The sequence below is a fragment of the Poecilia reticulata genome, chromosome 17 (genome assembly GCF_904066995.2).
Source record: "Poecilia reticulata chromosome 17, P_reticulata-male-v2, whole genome shotgun sequence".
In the NCBI taxonomy this organism is placed as follows: Eukaryota; Metazoa; Chordata; class Actinopteri; order Cyprinodontiformes; family Poeciliidae; genus Poecilia; species Poecilia reticulata.
Genome location: NC_088846.1, coordinates 28,245,880 through 28,268,076, shown reverse-complemented (window position 1 = coordinate 28,268,076; position 22,197 = coordinate 28,245,880). Strand labels below are relative to the sequence as shown.

The 22,197-nt window shown below is 35.9% G+C and overlaps 1 protein-coding gene and 1 long non-coding RNA gene across 3 annotated transcripts in view; both read left to right on the top strand.

The window, feature by feature from the left end:
* LOC103480019 (receptor-type tyrosine-protein phosphatase N2-like) overlaps positions 1 to 22,197 on the top strand; it is a 187,743-nt gene that overhangs the window by 3,736 nt on the left and 161,810 nt on the right. For both annotated transcript variants that reach the window (XM_008434755.3, XM_017309950.2), the window contains exon 2: positions 12,254 to 12,304. In XM_008434755.3, the coding sequence (XP_008432977.3) occupies positions 12,254 to 12,304 (51 nt within the window). The remainder of the gene's footprint in view (positions 1 to 12,253; positions 12,305 to 22,197) is intronic.
* LOC103480007 (uncharacterized) lies at positions 6,262 to 7,920 on the top strand. Its single transcript, XR_536025.3, has 3 exons — positions 6,262 to 6,736; positions 7,228 to 7,342; positions 7,437 to 7,920. It is a non-coding gene; the product is annotated as an uncharacterized LOC103480007 (long non-coding RNA).

Sequence of the window (22,197 nt, the reverse complement as noted above, 5' to 3'; positions counted from 1 at the left end):
TAACATTAAAAGTAAGTGGGTCACGTTGTCCCCAGTGGGTTGTGTATATTAGTTTTTAATCAAATATGACTCACCGTGACCTTGTGAAAATAATATTCGAACACTATTTTAAAGTGGAATAATTTGGCTTCAGGGAGCCGCAGCAGTGAGAATATCATGACCCAGTAGTTTCCCTGCTTTCCTCGTCTTCTGTACAACATAAAACTCCAATAACTGAGTCAAAGTCATCTAGAAATCCATGTGATCCCACTGCAACAGTTTTTATGTGGCTGCTTTCTTCAGAATGGATCAAAATAAACTTTGATTTTCAAGGTATGTTTTTGTTTTTTTCTGAGTTTTATTAATGGATGCATAGTGAGAGTTTTCTAATGATTGGAAATGGTAAAACTAGACAGAAATAAAATGATTGTGCTCTGTAGTCACCTGCTGAACAGAAACTGTAAAGTCAGCCATCTTGGCCTCATGAATGACGACGTTAAGATTTTATATTTTTGTTATTTCTACTGCATGCAATGACTTTCAGTTCTTGCTTTTTAATAATTTCCCTTTTTAAATAAAGAAAACCTTCAGAGTAGATGATTTGTTTTTGTTTATAGCAAAAATGTATCCTTAGAAAGGCCTTCTAATTACATTAAATTGGTGATGTTCAAATGTTCAATTTTTTAGGGTGGTGATGCAGATTTTTTTTTTCTAATATATAAAAAAAAATCATTTTTTCCTGAGTCACTTGCAACTTATGAAAAAATATATTTTTGGTATTAATATTTTCCTTATTGGCTTTTGTTCTGCCCAGTTTCAGTTTTGTTTTGTCTTATATCACATGCTAATGTGTTAGCATATTTAAATTAGCATGGGCAATGCTAATGTAAACATTTGTTTAATGTTAACATTTAGTATTTTGTGAATGCCAAATGTTTACAGTTAGCATGTGTACATTAGCATGCTAATGTAAACATCAGTCCAAAGCTGAATACATAAATTCAAACTGACTCAGAACTTCATATAACTGTGAAAGATCTACTGAAAAACTTTAAAGCGTCTGGATGTTCGGTATTCACGAAGGTTCAGGGATCACAACCATCTGCAAACATGTGAAACCTCGTCTAAAAAGCTTTTATCTTCCTGTTTTAATAGTTCAGACACTAAATATACCTTAATGTGCATTAATATTCACATTGCGTGATTTAGTGCAGCTGGTTGTCATTTTTTCCAGTATGCTCGCCTGATGTGTGAACATATTGAGTTTTTGTTTTTCCTTTTTGTTTCTTTAATTTGTGCTTTTCTTTGCTACCTCATCAGCAACTTTGGTTTTGGTTTCATTTCTAATTTATTTCTTCTTTCCACTGGATCCCTACTTCGTCCTCATTAGGTCGTGCTCTGATTCGGATAACTTTGAGCAGATAGAATAAGAAAAAGTAATTAAAAATCAATTGGATGACATTTTTTTTTATTTTGTTCACATTTTTTGTAGTTTTGAAAAACCCTATTTAAAAACCTTTGTTTTTATTGCATTATAACAAAAAAAAACCTGTTGTTTTAGGCTTCAGTTACCAATCTTCCTTTTTGCATGAATATGTAATCTTTGTGGCGGTCCGGACCCATCAGATGGGGTTTGTTCGGTAAACACCGTCCCAGCCGCTGATTCAGTTTCCTTCTGGACTGAAAGATGGTGACAGGCTCAGCTGTGGGACTTCTTAATCATTAACTTGGACCTAAATAAGGCTGACACTGCTTGATCCGGTGTGACCGTCGCCTAGGCAACGCTCATTACCATTTCATATGCGATGACTTGCTGGCCAGCTCGGTGGAAAGCTGCAGAGTTGCTGAATGAGTAAAAATATCTCATTTATCTAAAGTTTGCTGCGGCGTTTCTGAAGGAGATGATTTTAGTAAATAAATAAAAAGCAGAAATGCTCAGAACAACTCATGACGGGATGATATTCTTAGAGGTTGTTTGTTTGAACTCTGGTTAAATGACAAAGCGAGGCATAAACTACAACCAGATTTTTACAAACTAGATTGGATTTATGATCCTCAGTTCTCTGCAGAACCACCTTTCATTGCTGCTGCAGGTCTTTTGAGGTTTAACTCTACCAGCTTTATAATTTACGTTTGTTTTTTGCATAACACATAAACCTCCGATTGATTTAAACAGCAATTTTGAACAGTAATATTGGAGTCTTAATAAATCTGGGTTTGGATTAGGCCACTTTACCACACTCATTCTCCTCTCTAATAAAGCATTTACCTGCAGCTGTGACTCTTCGTTTAGGATCGTCTGACTTGACGGTTAACCTCCTCTTCTAAAAGGTTTTCTTCTTGGATTGCTACCCATGAACAAAGAAGCATTCCCACAGGATAATTCTGCCATCACCATGTCTCAAGTGAGGTGAATTTTACGCTTAGCATTCAGGCCGCAAAGTTTAGTTTTGTCTCATCTGACCAGAGGAACTTATGTCAATGTGTCCCCTACTTGGCTTCTAGTAATCCAAGCTCAAAGCTAAGTAGCTTGTAGCTACTAGCTGCAGGGCCTTTTCTGGCTTTCTTCTCGCCTATTAAAGGAAGGTTTTGTAGATCGCTTGTTGTCCCGTTGGCGGATATTCTCACCTGACCTCCACAGTCACCATGGCTGCTTCTATAATTGATGCTCTCCTTGCCCTGTCTGTCAGGTTAGGTTTGCTGTTGTGGCATTGCTGTGAAATGTTTTAGATTTGTCTTTAGTGCTAACAAGACTATTGTTTTCTAAACCTGTGAGCTTCCAGGGATAACTTTTTATCTATAAAAAAATGTTGCCCATAAATATAACTTAACATTTAGCTGCTGTTCCATTTATGGTTTACTTTAATAGTTACTTGTCTGAATAGCTAACAGTTTATTGGTGTTGAAGCCGATGGTTTTAGAGGAAAACTTGTCACTCAGATGAGTTCTTGCCTGCTGCAAGCTGCTTTCTCTGGCTGTGTTGACTGAAATCTCTCTGGTTTCTGATCAAAGCTCCAGAAAACATGCATCCGTTCTGAGCGTGTTGCTCTGTTTGGCCATGCAGGGTTTGCTGGTAACTCCTGGACGTTTACACTTTAAAATAGTTTCCGCACAACAAGAGGAGATGTGTTGAATTTTAGTTTTTTTTCAGATGCACTTTTTTGTGCTAAGTTCTTACTTTACATGCATATGCATGAAGGATCCCATGGTTTGCTTTTTAGTCGGTAAGTTTGTTGAGATCAGAGGATTCCAATAAGAGCAAGTCTGAAATCAAAGCCTGACAGCTTGGTGTAGCAATAAAGGAAAAAAAGGATCACAAGAAATGAATGTGAGGGGGCGTGACTGATGAATGTTTTGTTGCTTTGAAAGACAGAAATCTGACAATTTAACCAGTTTGGATGAGCAACATCTTGTATAGAAATGGATTTCTTTGCACAATTGCGAAGTGCTTCACTTTTTTATGCTTGTCTTAATGTTCTGGTTGCATGTTATTCTGATTAATTGTTTCTGCCAGAGCTGCCACCAAGGATAATTGGACATGTTTTAAAGGAGGCCAGCAGAGTGAGAGCCTTTTCTTTGTGCAGTAACACGGACATGGATGACATGCCGGTTTTACCATCCGTGGGGAAATGCTTTGATAGTTCATTAGAAAAGCTGAAAATGAAACTACAAAGTTGGTAAAAGCTTTTTAACGACTCTGGTTTCTTGTCTTCTAGCCAGAAACATAAACACAGAGGAAACGATGTGTTTTCAGGAGAAACCTGAAAATAGAAAGGAATTAATCAGCAAAGAGGTGTGAAGGAGTTTCACACAAATATATTTGGAAAAGTGAGATTTTTGGCTCTCTTCCTCTTTCTTGGCAAATAAATTAGTGCATTACTGCCCCCTGTGGTGGTAGCGGTGCATTACAGGCAGTTGCGTTTAGAATCAAGATGTCTGTTTCTAAGTGAACTTTAGAAAACTTAGGAGTGACTGGCTCAGTGGGTAGAGGACTTTTCTTCCAATTGGAAGGTTCTGGGTCCAATTCCAGCTTTCACATGTTGTTGTGAAACTGGACAAGTACTTTGTCGAGTCAATATGACGCGAACAGTGGTATACAAGTTCAATCCTGCTTATGTACCCTGCATAAAGAGATGTTTGATGTCTGTATTTTCCAAATAATTGGCTAAAGACAGAAAATGTTTTCTTGAAGTCAAAAATATGCACATTTATTGATAGTATGCAGTCTAAGCGTATTTCACTGCTGCCACCAGTTGTTTTGGAGGGGAACTGCAGGCGTTGCCATCCACTGGCTCTGACCCTGGATTAAACTTTGCTTGTTCTAGATCACTTAAAATTACTTTATTTCGATTTGCTGATTTAAAAAACAGAAAGGAAAAAAGAGATTTAAAAAAATATATTAAACAATTTTTTATAGGCCTATTTATATTTTCTCTTCGAATTCAGTATTAACACAGCATTGAAAGGCAATTCTACCAAATACTTTCATTATTCAGACATTTATCTAATAATAATAATAATAATAATAATAATAATAATGTCTTGATCATACTAACATAAAAAAGAAAAATTTGTTTGTTTTTTATGTTGGACAGTGAGGGGAAAATGTTTTATTTCTCAATGTTCCACTAGAAACATTTATTTTTTAAAATATATTTTATAAATATTAGTCATTACAGGTTCTTTATTATTTAAAAAGGTTAAGAACTGTCAAGTCTTAACCTAGAAAATATTTTTAATTATCTGCTTCACAAGATGTAAAACGAATCCATTCAAGGTCACCATGTCAGTCTGACCGTCAGATTTCTCCCCCAGGTGAAGCAGGTGTTTGACGCAAGGCGACAGACGGCACTGTGGGAAATGTAGTGCTCGTAAAGGCCTTGCCAGGAGGCTGTGGCCTGAACGCCGCCGTTCCCTCACAGAGTGAAGCTGATTGAAACGTGGCCGTCCTGGCAGCGGCACAAAACTGGCTGCAGAGAGAGGATGAAAAACCAAAGCAGGAAATCTGAGTGGAGAAAAATAATGGAGCTTCACCTGCACTGCAAAAACTGAAATCTTAGTAAGATTAAATATCTTAAATTAAGGAGATGTTTCTTGTTTTCTTTCTGACAAGATAATTTTTCTCACCAAGAGGGATTTATGTAAGAATATTTTTCTTATTTTAAGTGTTTTTGTACTTAATTATCTCAGTAAGATATAAAAGCTTAATGTTAAGAAAATATTACTTATTATGAGTAAATATGTGCTAGAATCTAGAATATCAATATTTACCAATCAAACTTCAAGTCTAGAACTTATTTTATACAAGTAAAAATTTCTTATTTCAAGCACAGAAAGTGAAATCACATACTTAATTAAATGTATTCAGATAATTAAAACAGACTATGTCCAAATGGAATCCTTTGTGTTATTGTCAATGAAAAATTAAAAAAACCCATGAACTTATATTCTTGTATAAGTTGGCAGAGTGTACAGGAAATTGTAATTTAATATTTAAACAATTGACATTTAACACAACAATTTCAGAAACAATATCAGTTTATATATCAAGATAATTCTTGGCATGTTTCCGTCTGCTGTGGACCTTAATCTGATCTTCTTGATGCAAGATGTGGGACCTCTTACTGACATGTCATGAAATTTCTGTTGATGTGTGATTTGAAATGGCTGGTATTCCACACAATGAGATTAGAATCAACAATATTGATTAGCTCAATGTCATGATAAATATTTTAACTTTTGGTTTATATTTCAAATTCTTACTTTATAAGTTACTAATATTAGTTTGAACAATATTTTATTCATCATGTTTGTAACCCCTTTTATGACATCATACAATCCACATGGGAAAGCGCCCAAAATGTCAGTGAGATAGTATTAATGTTCGATACAACAGATTTTCTTTCCGATCCAATACAGAGTAAAATTTAAGGTGGTATTGGCAATACAGATCCCATACTTTGTGCAAAAGACAATTAATTTGTTTCTTAATTAAATAAAAAATAAATGTAATCCATATCTTGGCTTCATAAAAAGAACACAATGTACTCTGATGCACTCATTTTAAACTCAGAAGTACATTGAGAACAATCTCGTTTACTATAAGCTATTTTAATTCAGCAGAAATATACAAAACATATGAAAATGGAGTTGCAAACTAAAAAAAAGAAAATTAGTAAAGTAATAACCCTACTAAATACATCCTTGTTTAATTATTAAAACTACTATAAAATGACAGCTGAAATAGCTTCATGTCACTTTTTTTTATAATCTTGTCAGCATGTTCATTTCTGAGTGAGTGAGCGTCAGCAGCACGCTGCGCTTGGGCATTACGTCCTTACACATTACATACTTACCAGGCGGAAGAAAAAGTAGTTCCCATTAACAACGTTTCATTTAGGCAAGATCTCAATAATTTAGTTACTTTTTAACGTACTCTAGTTAATCTACATTATCTCAAATTACTAAAGTGTTGAAAGTATTGATCCTTGGATCTGACAATAGATTTTAAAGAATTAAGTTCTGGTATCGGAAGAATCGATATTTCAGTATCAATCCGCACATCACTAACGGCAACGCCAGAGATCATTTAACTGCCCTGATTAACGGTTAATTCAGTTGTAACAGCCTAACTAAGCTTTTATCTACTGTACTTTTATAAGATTTTCTTTTGGCAAATTCTCTAATCTCGGTTGGACATGAATGAAGATGGAGGACTTTTTTACGTGTATAGACCCTACAGCTGCTGTACTGAGAGGTAAGTTTAAAGTTGTCTGTCTTTCTAAGATAAGCTAACTGAAGCTAGTTAGCATGTCGTGATATGCCAATTTTCATCCGCGGTTAAAGAGCCGCTCTTGTGAATATGAGCTTTGAACAGTTATTAACCACAATAGCTGTGGCTTAAAAATATCGACACGAGTCTTGGTAGCTTCCGTTTTTTAACATAGCTAATATGGCTTCTCATTCGTAGCTTTTGATTCGGGAAATGGTTAAAGAGCAATTCCGCCTAGTATTTCACTAACTGAGGGTGTTTGATGTGCTGTAATTTAAAAACTTAAATGCAATGAGTCTAAAAGCCTAGGTTAGATATTCCACACTGTTACCAGGATATTTTAAACACTATTTTTGATTTGTGAATTTAAGTAGTCCTAGTTTGATTTAATTAAAATAACTTTCTTGCCATCTTGAATTCATGTAATATTGTAATTGAGCACATAAACTAAAATAAGACTTGTTTTATTTTTCAAGTAAACCAAACTGTTGCCATGGTGAAGCCTATGCCAGACACATCTCCAATCACGTATTGCACCATCTACAAGAAACTTTGGGAATTGCAAGTGACGGCATCCTTCACATTCTTGAGGTAAGAAATTCATGATACTGATTCATCATTACACTGATTAGTCCCTAAAACGTGGTTTGTTTTGTGACTGTTTTTCTGTCTGTGCTCCAATTAGCAGATGACCCAACAACTTCAAACAAGACCACTTTTCAGCTCTGTGGTGATCGTGAAACCAACTTTCTACTGGCCATTGGAACCATGCCTGCCCTGATCTTCTGAAAGGAGGACATCACAGCTACTACACCTTTCAGCATCCGTGTGTCTGTGGCCACTCCTCTCTGTGCTGCTGACAGACGTCTTGAGAACGCCGTCCGTAACTGAGGCAAGACTTCCACATATAAAAGGCTATGGCTTACTGGAAGAAGTTCATTGCGGGGGAAGCTCCTATTGTTGACATCTAATCCCAAGATTTTTTTTTTGCTTTGGACAATTTGGTTTGCTTGACTCTTAGTGCAGCAGATGTGTCAGATCGTCATTGTTCTGTCATTTTACAGGATTGTTTCAGAATCAGATGCCCATCCAGACTTAAAATTCTGACCAGTAGTCATGTTTTATTGTGTTTATGTGAAACTTAAACGTAATAAAGATGTTAAAAGTAATTGAACTCATGTCTTCATTTCAGCAAGCCAATAACATCTCTTGTTCCAGTATTCACAGGATCAATTTTGGGATTTTTGTCTTAGCATAAGAACCTTGAGTAAAGCTGTGACAAAATATATATTTTAATCCTATGCAACAATAAAAATAAACTAGATTTAGGTATATCACTGCAAAAAGTCCCCTTTCAAAAACAAGAAAAAAAAAGTACAAAAATAGGGTATAATTTTCTTAAAATAAGAAAAATTATCTGCCAACAGAACAAGAAAATTTATCTTGTCAAGATTTTCCAAAACAAGAAAAAATATCTAACCAAGATAAACCTACAAATATCTTAAAATTAGTGTATTTGTACTTAAAACAAGCCAATTTTACTAATACAAATAGAATATATGAGATTTATTTTCTTAATACATAGAACATTTGTCTTAAAATAAGAAAATTTTACGCTATTTTAAGAAATTCAGTGTCAAGTAACATTTTCTTTACTTGAGATAATTTTTCTTAAAATAAGATAATATATCTTACTCGTATAAGTAAAATTGGCTTGTTTTAAGTAAAAATACACTAATTTTAAGATATTGTAGGTTTATCTTGGTAAGATATTTTTTCTTGTTTTAGAAAATCTTGACAAGATAAATTTTCTTGTTCTGTTGGCAGATAATTTTTCTTATTTTAAGAAAATTATACCCTGTTTTTGTACTTTTTTTTCTTGTTTTTGAAAGGGGACTTTTTGCAGTGTGGTTGCAGAAAACTCAGATTTAAGATGAAATATGGAAAATAATCTACCACAAAACAGCAGGTTGCATTAGAAGCAATGTTATTCTATTTTATACAACATCTTTATTGTGCTACATAATAATGAGTTGGATTGTTTGTGGTTTAAAAGCTCAGACCATGCTGTCCAAAGTGTGGCCCTGGGGCCGTTTGTGGCCCTTGAAATGATTTTGTTCAGCCTCTGGCCACAATTCAACAGTGGTAAAAAACTGGCCAACAAAATAGAAAAGAAGTGGAAACAGTCTGAAGCCCTTTCTTTGAATATAATTTTGGATTTTTTTGTGTAGATTAAACTAAAACTGCTGCTTGATCCATTATTTTAAATAAGATTTAGTTTTTATTAACTCATCATGTTACGTAAATAAATGAAACAATCATAATTTTTATTATTTAATACATTTCATGGCCTGCCAGTAATTAAACATTTTGGTCCCCAGGGCAAAAAGTTTGGACACTCAGACAAAAACAGCTAAAAAAAAAAATCATATTTGAATCAATCCCCTCTTCTTGTCTTTGTCTTAACCCAGTTCTCAGACTGGGATATAAAAGTAAACTGTAATTAATGCATTTTTCTGCTGGTAAATATTCAGATGGAAGTCAGAAGACCTTCCTTCTGCCAAAATAGGCTTACAGCGTTCGTCTTTCCAACATTATAATTCCTTTTTATTCTGGGTAAGCCACTTTGGGTTCCTTTCCCATCTCCTGTATTTTTGCTTTTTTAATGCGGCTCTGCAGGAATTAATCCAAACACTACACCAGTGGCTCAATGCTTTGGCAATGAAAGTCAGATTTCTGCTTTCAGTGAAGCATGAACGTGTTTATTTATACTGATGTCCACAAATAAAACAAAACCGTTTCTCATTTCAGCGACATGAAAAAGCTTATTGTAGATGATTTCCATAAATACATTTTGACTGGAGAAAGAAGCCGTCACAAACTAATTCATGTTCGCTTTAATTAACAGAGTAGTTCTTGGGTTCATATGTTGATTGCCTTAGAGGATTATTTTATAGAAATAATTTGGTTTTCTGTATTTACATGAAGCAATTGTTTGTTATAACCTCAACGTGCATGGAGAAGATGGTAGAAAAGAACATCTTTTTTAAGAGCTTATTGCAAAAACTTGGATTTAACTTTCAGACTTATTGGTGACAGAATAATTCATATTTTTAAAACTTTTTCCCTCTTTCAATATTCAATGGACCTGCGCCTATTAATGTTTCAGCTTTCATAGATTCTTTTGTGGAATGCGACGCTGTAGGAAAGTTAGAAAAAATAAAAACTGCAGTTTCTCTGAGTTCAAAATTGAAAATAAAGATTTATTTTCTTGAGTGAAATTGGATTTTTCTTTCTGTGGACTGCAAGAAATAAGCCATACTTAATAGAAAAAGACACTTCTGAGTATTAATGGGCTACAAGAGCTGAGTGAAATGAGATTTTAATACACTTGACCTTCTTTTTTTTATTTTTTTGTACATAATCACATTTTTAGTCCTATGAATCCTTCAGATTTTTGTGTGATTCTCTTCCTTCACCACCTCATTAAATCCTGCTATTTTCTGAAAATGACCCCAGAGGTCAGCGAGTTCACTCCCACGGTAATAATCAGGACAGGAATGAAAACAGGTTTGGAAAAGCTTACTATGGAATCATAAAAACACATTTGAAGGCTCTGGTTAATTAAACAACAGTTTTTGCAAAGTGAGTTCTTGTTTGAGGCTAAAATTCAAGGATTAGCTGTTTTTACTAAAGTTGAGATCAGCGTTCCCCCTGCAGTCTCTCTCTCTCCCACCTGCAGCCGTTTGTGGCGTTCAGGCTCTCAGGTGTGAACATGTGCAGCTGCTCGGAAGTGAAACCAGGAGCCTGGCGGTCGCTGCTGCTCTTTGATCCCTGAAAAGACGGAGAGATTCGCTCTGAGAGCAGCAGGTGTTGCCGTGGTTACAGCATCTCCGTTAATTTGCAGCCGTTTTTTTTTTCCTTTTGCATAGATGTTTATTCTCAGGCTAACCTTACCGGCCTTCGTTTCTACAGTTAGCACAGCTATTCACACCTTTTCAAGTTAATAAAGTCGATAATCACTTTGAATTAAAAGTGACAATATAAACACGTTATAAACACTTTATTATAATATAATGGTTACAGAATTTTTTCCCTTTAAACAGACAACACACACACACCAGGTGGACTTTACTAATTTGATTCAATTTTATGCAGGAGTATCAGAGTAGAGGGGTAGGAATACATATTCATTTTTTTCCCAGATTTTTATTGTAACGAAAGTTTAAAATCGAAAGTTTAAAATCAGGTTTTAAAGGGTCAGTATTATGTGCTTTCTTTGTAGATGGTGCCATTTTATAGCATAATCAGGTAACTTTGTTGCCTTCAGTTGTTAAAAAAAACGTTGAATATATCAAAAATATGACTGAAAATAAACTTTTCTTTGTAATTTAACGTCTTGAAATTGGGCCTCTGTGTCTTTAAGAAGCTCCTGCCCTTCAGGAAGCCATCACAACATGGCTCCTCTGTTAACCCTTTAGCAACGTTTGTAACAGCGTTTCACTGAGAAGCAGCTCCTATAATGAGCCACAGTTCCACCAGGTGTTTGCTAATTGTTGCTGGCTAGTCTGAAGGAGCTGACATGAGGAGTCACGGAGGAGAACTGCTTTGTGATGATGTAGCGCTCCAAAAAGTCAATTTTACATAACATGACCCCTTAGTTTTCTTTTAGTATATTGTATTTTTTTATATAAATGAATTAAAACTCCGTCTTTGTTTCAGTTTAGTGTGAGGCTCAGTTTCAGCTCAGTTTATTCCCAAAATATACTAACGATCTTGTCCAATAGCATCCAAAACAATCAGATTAAAAGACTACAAATCCTCATAAGAACGAAACCAGTGTGTGTTGCATGCTGGAGATTTTTCAGAAATAAGAATTTCCAGAAAGATTTCAGTTTGTTTTATGGAAGCAGATTAAAGCTCAGCCATCGTGTCCTGCTCTTTGCCAGGTCTCCTGAAAGCGGAGCAGAATAAAATATGGCCGACTCTTCTCCTCTCCCCAGAGAGCTCTGAAGGAGCTGGACTGATGCATCATCCTGTTCTTCCTCACCCCAGAGTTAATTTAGGATAACTGCAAGCATTTACTGCCCACAGCTGACGAATGTAGCAATAAGAAGCTGCAGCTGAAAACAGAGATGATGTCTTAGTAAGTTATTAACTCTCATATTGCTGTCTGGAAATGGAAAAAACAAACAAAACAAACAAAAAACAAAACAATCTAAAATTGGGTTAGAAAGTTTTGGAAATGGATTATTTTATGGAAGAACTAAAGAGCAGGTTTAGCTGACTAGCTGTGTCTCATTTCAGACCTACAGGTCTAATAAAAAACATCAAGTTATTGTTTATTTATAATTATGCATCATTGCATACAAATCTCCTATTTGAGCTCCCAACATTCTGCTACCAATAATATGTGATGCAGCATTAAAAAAAGTAATGCAGCATTGGTATAAATTTAGTAAACTGACCCGTTTGCATCTTGTTCTTCTGTTTCTCTGACAGGTTGCCTGTTTGAGAACGAGTTGTGTTCTTCATACGAGATCTGTGTCAACGGTAAGAAGTCTCATCTTCAGATGTTTTCAAAAAGTTTCCAAGATCTTTTCCACTTTATGTCATTGTGGAAAATACTTGAATGTCAATATTTAAGTCAAATTTGTTTGCGTAGAACATTTCAGAAACAATCATGGAACAAGCAATAAAGACACATTTAATGCTAATGATGGGCTGTAAACAGGTGGGTTTTTAGCACTGTTTTAAAGTCAGTGTTTCTGATATTTTTCAGTTTTCTGGAAGTTTGTTCCAGATTTGTGGTGAATAGAAGCTGAATGCTGTGTGTATATTGAACTCTGAACCCTCTGGAAATGCTGTTTTTTCTCCATTTTTCAAAGTGGTTGTACAGCAAAATATACTTGGAGTAAAATAATTAATCCTGTTTTAAAACATTTTCCTTTAACTCTCACTGCGTTTATAGTAATTTTGGTTCATTTCTCTTTCCGATGTTTCAATTCTTTGACGGTTGCAGCTTCCTTACGGTCCCACCATACAACTTTGATCATTCTGTACTTTGACTAGGCCATTGTGGAACCCCTATTATTTTCTTTCAAGCCATTCAGTTGGCCTCATATTTGACTCCAGAATCCAGTGAAAAACCCAAATCATCACCGCTCCAGTTCTCTTCTTCACACTTGTGGTTTTCTGTTTTTAGCTACATGTTTTGCTGTGTGGTTCATTAAAAAAAAAAAAAAAAGCTTTCTTCAAAGTCCGTGTTGTTTGTCTTTTTCTTGCTGTTTTGTCACAGACTTTAACATTTAGCATGGTAATGTAGCCATATTTAGATCCTCCAGTCTTCTGTCTGTAACTGTGTTTTGAAGACTGATTTTTATAAAGAGCAGAAGAAGATCGTAGCCGTAACACAGCAGCTCTCTGTTTATGGATGCTGCTGTTTATGGATGGATGGTTGATGAGCAACAGGAGTATCATCACAATTACTTAAATCAAGTTCTTCACTATTCTTCCATTGATTAACCTCATCCAAAGTGTCGGCACGGCTTCCTTCATTCTTTGTTTACGTCCAGATTTACTGCGTGTGGCTTCTTCTGGTGCAGAATTATGATGCATGTACAACATCAGCGACATAAAAGTCGGATAAATGCAACATGACATCAGACTGCAGCTGCTTTGAAAACTATCAGATAAATTTCTGATTTAGTTCCACATATGGAAGTGACACAAGTCTTGGATCTAAATGGCCGTTTTGGTCTAATTTTGAATTTACCCTTATATTTTCATCATAAAAACTATTTTCATTTCCTTGTTTGGTATCATTATTTTCAGCACAACCTAAGCTTCATGATTTTACAGTGTTTGTTTCATTTTGACAAAATGCATTATTCCACTGGGTGAAAAAACACACAAAAACAAAATCTGAGTAAAAAAAAATCATGATATTTGTACTATTATAACATTCAAAAAAAATATTGATTGAATCGTTTTTACAGCCTAAAATGAAACTTTCTTTTGTAAATTTTAAGAACTTGTTTATAAACATAGCCAAAAACTAATTAGTATATATTTTTACAGCACATTGCGGGCAATTTTCCAGGCGTTTTTTTCCCCCATTATTTCCACGTTGTCTGCATTGAAGTCTGCCCGGATACGCGTCAGACAAAATGGCCGACAATGCTTTCTGATTGGTTGCATCAGACATGTGGTACGTTTGAGGACATCGGGAAAATGGAGTTCATGTTGCATTCATTCATTTTTTGATCATAAAACATAACGTCTGGTGATTCTAATATCCACCAATATGGTGCGCTAACACGATCGAACATATTTCTGGTTTTATTTCGAAGTAAATATAAAACAAAATCAATATAAAAACACTACTTTTATAAAGTTAGAAGTCTCTAATGTCCGATAAAATTGAACTCAACACTTCTCACGCCGCCCTTTTTTTTTCTTTGAGTGGCTGAGGAGTTTTTGCCCGCTCCACAGCAGGCGTCGACTCCAGAGGCTAAGGCCTTAGTTTATTTAAAGTGTTGGATTCAAGATGAGTCACCCAGAAATCTATTTTTTGTTTATTTATTTATGTATGTGCAGATATTTTCCATTATAAAGTGTGTATAACTCAACACTTCCCTGTTCTGTCCTCTGGAGTCATGAGAATTACTGAAAATATACCTGAAAACAAATGAAACTGAAAACATAAACTAAATTTATAGACATTTTATTTCATTTACGAGAAGCTCTGCTAAACAAAAAGCGTATCTTTTTGTTTTAAATCAGTGCTGATTATCAGGATTCAGCTGTTGGACTCGTAAACACAGCAGAGCAGAAATCTGAGCCCACAGATAACTGAACTGTTGTCTTTTATTGGTGGAGAAGCCTGGATCCAGCTGTACGTTTGCAGTAAATTCATTAGCTCTCTCATTTCCCGTATTGATGGCGTTCTTTTTAGATGCACACATAATCTTATTCCAGTGAAGTGGGAGCGGGGAGAGAAGGATGCAGGTTGTTTCGTGTGGTGATGAAATCCTTTTATTTTTAGCGGCTAGCTCTCTGTCTGTGTCGTGGATGCTCTGGGTGACCTTTTTATGTCACCCACGCGTCTTTAGCCCTAAATATTTCATCACACACTGAGGAAACCCTAAGAAAGAAACTCTGTTTTAGAAGATGCACAGAGAGAAAGACCAAATTTACTCTTATGACTGTTAAAACATGAATTGAAAGCAGCAGATTCGGAGCAGCTTGTTTTGGATGAAAAGCCAACAGTAGCTAGGTTTCCATTACGCATGTGAGAAAAACTTTGATATTTTGCTAATGTTAAAAAAAGAGCTATTTATAATAATTAAAATCACAAGTTCACACCAATAAATCGGTAAAAAAAAACAGCAGAACCGCCATCTTTGGCTTTTCCGTAAGTAGACAACATCTAGTTGTTGATCTATTGAGTCGTGTGATGACAGTTTTATGATTTAACCTTAATATTTCTGTTCAACCGACTGCAAAAATATGTTATTGAAAAAAATGAGAATTACTGTGTTTCCCTCAAGCACATTTATTTCTGTAACTGCAATTTGCTTGAAACAGCCAATCAGACACGAGGGTCTCGCATAAATTAATTCTATATTTAATAAATTACTCATGTTGAATTCCAGTTTTAATAAATTCATGACATATTTAAATAACTCTTTCATAAGTTATGCATTTATTGCAGTTTTACACTCTTCACCCAGATTTTAATGTTTTATTATCAGATCCTCCTTTGTTTCTGAGTTTCCTCTCGGTTCCCATCCCGTCTCATCGCGGTGGGATAAAAAAGTGTCTGAGAGTTTCAGACCATTAATTCACCAGATTACGTTTTAAACATCAACAGCATCCAGGCGCAGAATCATCTCTGCTTTATAGTTTATCCTTTTGCAGCACTTTTAGGTCACTGTAGGGTTTTAGAGAGAATAAAATCACTTGTAAAACCAAAAGCTCAAAAGCTGAAGAACGTATTTAATTTAGAGTTTTGCAAACATTGTTTGTTCAAGTATTTTTCACAATAAAACGTCCCTTAATCAGCTTTAGAGTGCAAATACTGTTTTCATGTTTTTCACATGTAAATGCATAGAAAGCTTAAACTTAAAATATGTTTTGATTACTGAAATCTTAAGGGATTTCAGCTGTTTCGTAGCTTTTAATTTTGTGTTTATCAGCTTTTCCTTATTTATTAGAAACTCTCTGTTTCTGCACGTCATTCAGTAATTAGGCTCAAGCTTTTTGTTTTAGAAATTTGCAACAGAATTTCCGTTTTTAATTATCCTGGATGATTGTCATAAAATGGGAGCAATAAAACAATTCAGTGGTGAGGCCACCTGTCAGTTCAGCTTCACCTAGACCTGAATATTAAAGACGACGACTCGGCAGAAAAGTTTGTTTCAGCTGAGTCATGTGAGGTGAGTTTGGCTGTTTGTTTGCTGATGTCAGTGCAGGTTTGTGTCTGAGCTGCTCCAGCTGCTGGACGGACAAACTGCTGGACAGGCGCTTTACCAGAGCGTCATCAGAACTGGGGTTGTGTTAAGTACCAATGAGCAGTCAGTATCTTACTACTAAAGACAGCAGAATTACAATCAGCTTTACTGCCAAATATTTATGGCTTCTGTTTTCAACCACTCACAGCATGTAGCCGTAAAGTATAAACTTTATTAAAATAAAATATTAGGGAGGTCGATGCAGGGTCCGCTGTTGAAAACCACTTCAGCTCTAAATTGGATTCCTAATTTAACCATAAAGGTAAAATCCTGTCAATGAAACTGAATCTTTCTGGTAAAAACAACAATTTTTTCCCATAAAGGTTCGTGTTGTAAAGTAATTGTAGCAGCTTCCTTTAAAAAGGAGGAATAAACTTTAAAAACCAGCAGCTCTGTTTATCATGGTGGCCACATTTGAGCAAACACTGCAGACGTATCTGCCTCGTTACAGAAAACACATTCACCACCTTCATCTGATCCTTTTACACAGTCTGACTGGATTATTAATCCAGATTTAACCTCCTTGTGAATTTGGAGGAGGTTTTAATGGCCAAGTCCAGATCAGAAACACAAACATTCCTTATGGTAATCATATGATAGTAAAGCAGTTTAAGAATAGGTTTTAGTAGTTAGCTGCCTTAATTGTCTTTCTACAATAATCTGCTGTATTTATTGGTTCTTGTTGTGTAATTCCAACCCTTCCAGCTCATCTGCCATCTTTAACATCCAGGTGAAAATGTTGAGCTGCGGATCAGTCAGAGGGTCCTGACCTTTTCTCCTTCTGTATCTGCTCACATCGAGTCTTTAGATGGACAAAAGCCAAAGGTCACAGGGGTCAACTGGACGTCACGAGCACTGGCTACTTCATTATGGACTATATTTATTTATTTATTGAACTAATCTCAAAATGTCAGCTTCCCCTCTTTGGATCCTGCAGGCAGAGGTCATCATGAACATGTTGTCCATGTAACTGATGACATTTTTTGAGCGGCTTCTACATTTTCGTTTGCTTTATTTAGAAACGATTCATGTATTTCAAGTTTTGTTTGATAGAGATCTTACTCCGATTTACAGAAGAGTTCATACATTCAACATTTTTCACATTGGAGCAACAAACTCTAATGTCATTAATCGTTATCTTATGGGATCGCCTGGCAGGAAGTAGTGGTTTATTTTTGAAGTGGATACAAATAGTCAAATTATGAAAAGTATCGTTTGCATTTGCATTCTTCCCTCTTTTACTCAGATACTCTGAGATAAAATACAGTGTCTTCAGAAGTCACCTATTTTCATTAAGATAGTCGGGTGATACAAACCATCAGGATACCAGTTACATACAAATGACTTTAATGTGTAGCTTTCATTTAATTAGATTTTACTGTGCAGATTTTTCCACAATTAATTGCTTTTTTAAATATATGTAGAGAATCTGCATTCATAACATTTTGTATCATACAAATGTAAATGTGATTAATTGATTGCAATTCACTCAATTAAAGATTTTAATCAAGTCCCTCCACTAATAAACATTTTTTTTTTTAGTAAATGCACATAATAATGGAATTTAATATTTTAATCATCATTTGATTTTTATTTACACTCCCAAGGAAGTAAAAAAAAAAATGGAGAAAATAGCAAAACTTTGTTCTTATTGAAGAATCGATGTCCACTGGCCTTGAACCTCATGAAGAAAAACACCAGGAAATGTGAATTTTACACATTGTTTAAGTAATAAGTGAAAGAGCCACAATGCTAGTCTTTAACAAATTACATCCATCATTAATCCAGATTTTGCATATTTATTGCAATAAAAATATATCACCAATCCTAGGAGTGATTCTTCCGTGTTTCCCAGAACTTTAATGATTCTCCAGAACCATGTTTGATCTTGTTGGGTGTATTAGAGGCTGCGTCTCTGTAGAAATCCTCAGAGCTGTTAGCTTGTCCTTCATGAACCAGATGGACTTGAATTAGGCTCTTTGTTAGAAGATAATCTTGTTATCAGGACTTGATTGCCCTTCTCACACATCATTTCTCCCTAAACCGCCCAAACATGACGTTTGAATGCAAAAATTTAAATGTTTCCCTAAATCAGTGAAAATTCAGTGACTCTGTAGAAAATAAATGTCAGGTTGTGTATTAATCTCGTTTTGCATTTTCTTATTGCGCATTTTATTTTGTCAGACGTGACTGATGAATCAAACATTGATCACTCAAAGGTGATTCCTGATTTTTAAATCTGCAGCAGCTTCTGTTTAAGATGGAAATGGTCGCTCAGCATCACCGATACCGAGTCGTACACCAGGTGTGACCCAATCATCAACATCACATCATCAGATTCTGGTTCTCAATGGGTTTTCTCATTAAATACTAAAATATAGTATCAAAAACTTACCAAGTATTTTTGATCTGGTCTTTAGAGAAAATATCTTAGGACACTTGAAGTAAGAGAAATTTAACTCACAAATAACTTTTCAGCAAGAAATAGGAACTTGTTTAAGGCCAATAATTCCTTAATATGGATTTAAAAAGTACTACCGTATTTTCCGCACTATAAGGCGCACCTAAAAATATTCAATTTCCTCAAAAGCTGACGGTGCGCCTTATATATGGACCAGTATTGAGCCACAACAGGTCTAGCAACTACGGTAAGCAGCCGTCGACTTCGTTTTCCCCCGTAGAAGAAGCGCGCGGTGCATGCTGGGATAGTTGTCAGAACGCTGGTTTGTTAATAAAGTTTGATAATACATTTAAAGCCAAGGTGGGCGGAGGGGCGGGGGAAGAGAGAGAGACTGCGGCGGCAGCGTGTCGGTTGGTCTGTGTTACCCAGAAAGCAGTTGGGCACGGTGTTGGTCGCAACACCAACACCGTGAGTGAAACAACGACTGGGGCAGCTACTATATAAAGTACTCGGGACCATTTCTTTACAAATGTGGATGTGTAATAATAGAGTACGGAACAAATTGGGAACCCAAACTGAAGCGTCTATTCTATGCGCCTTATAGACAGTTTTAAAATAGGCCATTCATTGAAGGTGCGCCTTATAGTGCGGAAAATACGGTACTTCTGCTTAGAGTAGAACATTTATCGTATTGTTATCTATTGTAATACATTTCTTATGAGAATGTTGATTTATCTTTGTCACAATAAATTTCACTTAAATGACGTATTAAAAAAAATCCTAAACTGTCCTTATTTTCATATTATTTTTTGTTCAACGAGCGTATCAATAAATAAACATTTTTTTATGTTTTTCCAGAGCAGTTTGTGTTTGTGGGGCTGATGTTACTGTGCCGTACAGTTACCTAAAAAAAGATGCAATAAATAGTTCTTACTGTTATAACAACAGCACCACAAAATGCAGTTTATACAACTTTAAGTCCCTATCACCCAACACTGGCCGATTATTCCACCTAGAAGACATTTTTTCTGTGTTAAACACATTTTAAATCAAATGTTGCACTGAGGCTGAGAGCAGGTAAAAAATGTTAGCTGTGGATCCGCGTTTTGGAGACGGTTTGGAAACAAACGGCGCTCTGATTCTCCTCGCCTGATCTGGGCCGCCTCGATTAGCTGTGAGAGACCAGAAGCCCTGCAGTGGGCGTTGCCATGACAACAGTGTGAGAGGCGGGCGGGCTCGGCTGCCTCATCTCCCACCTGCGACCCGTTGCATGCCGTCTCTGAAGCACAAACAGAGTCTCAGAAAGTGGAATCGCTGCTGCTGTTATTTATAATCGTCGGGGTTTCTATCTGCAGCTTTCAAGCGTCTCTAAACATCTCAGGTTTAATCCGTCTGTGTTTGGAGTTGGACAGTCCGGTTTCAGCTGTTTCGGCATTTTGCAGCTTTCAGAGACCAAAAATATATTTTTACCCTCAGAGCAGCTAAATAACTCATTTAGAGCTGCAAGTAATACGTAACCTTTTGGAAAAAGAAAACTTATGTTTGCCTTTTTTAAATGTTTGTTTTGGTTTTACAATAAAGAAAAAGAAAAGATTTGCAGAAAGATGGATGGACAGGTTTCCTTTTATGGAATTCAATGCAATTATTCCACAAAAACCTGAATTGTCTAACCCAGTGGTTCTTAACCTGAGTTCGGTCGAACCCCAAGGGTTCGGTGAGTCGGTCTCAGGGGTTCGGCAGAGCCTCTGCCGCGGAGATAAAGACACACTTGTGTAAAGTCGTGATGACGCCCCGCTTAGCCAATCAGAGGATCACGTTACATTGCTTAGCCAATCAGAGGATCACGTTACATTGCTTAGCCAATCAGAGGATCACGTTACATTGCTTAGCCAATCAGAGGATCACGTTACATTGCTTAGCCAGTCAGTGCTATACGAGGAGCCCTGATTGAAGGAGCTCCACTCTCAGCATGTATATCAACTTGTGTTTTTAATTACTTCAGCAAAGCTCACAGTTTTTACCAAATTCTGTAGCTTTCGGTGTTCTTCTAAATCTGCTGCTTAGTCGCATCTTTTCGGGGTTGCTACTGCCTCTAGTGGCCTGGGGGTGGTAACACAACTAATATAATTACATTTCTAAATCAGAATACCGCAAAGTCTTTATTATTTATTATTAATTTGTAATTATCCTAAGAATATAGAGTGAATTAAATGATCTAAACAAGACCTTAAAGTGGTTCCAGTTTCTCTCGATGGCCAAACTGTTGAAACTGGAAAATTTTAAATACCTTGGGTCGTTCCTGGACAGTCAGCTCAACTTTGCTGAAAACACTGAATATATTTTGAAGAACTGTTCTCTGAGACTCTACATTTTAAGAAGACTTGGTGATCTTGGGGTGACCCAACTAGACTCTATTTGGGTCACCACTATGTCTTGAATTTGGGGGAAAAAAAATCATATTTTATTTATCACTGCAAAAGGGTTCAGTGAGTGCGCATATGAAACTGGTGGGTTCATTACCTCAAAAAAGGTTAAGAACTACTGGTCTAAAAACTGGCATTTATCTAATTGATAAAAATACAATTATTCTGGTCTTCATCATTTTTATCCAAAGTTAAGAGTAGTAGTCTACGGTTCAAAGAAGTTTCATAGCTGTTGAGTTTTTCTGTTTCTTTGAACTAAAATATGAAAATAAGAAACAGCAGCTAAGAGCCTGAGTGATTAAATAAATGACATTCCCACATTTCTGGAAGCGTTTCTTCGGTCTGCAGCAGCTACTTAAAGGGCAGCTGACACAGAATGACAAACTGACCCTCTGTGTGTTCAGCGGGCTGATGGGTTATTGATTTTGACCTTTGCTTTGATGTGTTGTCATCAAATTACCATCTTACACAAGTAAAAAAAAAAGAAATGTTTGCGCTCTCCATCAATTTCCATTGGAGTCCATTACAACTGAAGCAATTTTTCTGTCGAAAGGATCGCAGAGGAGAAATGGTTTGGGCAGTGAGACGGTCCTGGTTCAGTAAAGGGTGTTTTAGTTTTAGAAAAACTGACTATTTTCTTATTTCAAACTCCAAATGCACCTTAACAGTCCTTCCAGTTCTTTGCAATTCAACAATTGTGAAAATTCAGGCAACATTAATAGATCCTCTCATTTTTTTGAGAGTTTGTTGCAAATTTTCTGCAGAAATGGTTTTGGGTTTAAGTGATGCTAACTCCCACCTGCAGGTGGCGCTATTGCTTACTTTTACTACACTGCTGCCCCAACTTAACTTGATGTCAAGTCCATTGGATGTGGCAAATAGCAAAAATTCACTGACATGCATGACCACGAATGACCGATCATGTTTATGAGTTATGTCTGTCTGTTGATATTGAGATATTTAAGTCCTTTAAAGGGCAAAAAATGTTTGTTTCCAATCTGTATGCATTTTATTTTTCAGCCATCTTGATTCCTCTAGATGTGGATTTTTGGAAAGGTTTTAAAAATGAAAAAATATCGCAAATTTCCTTTCAAATATTTCTACAGT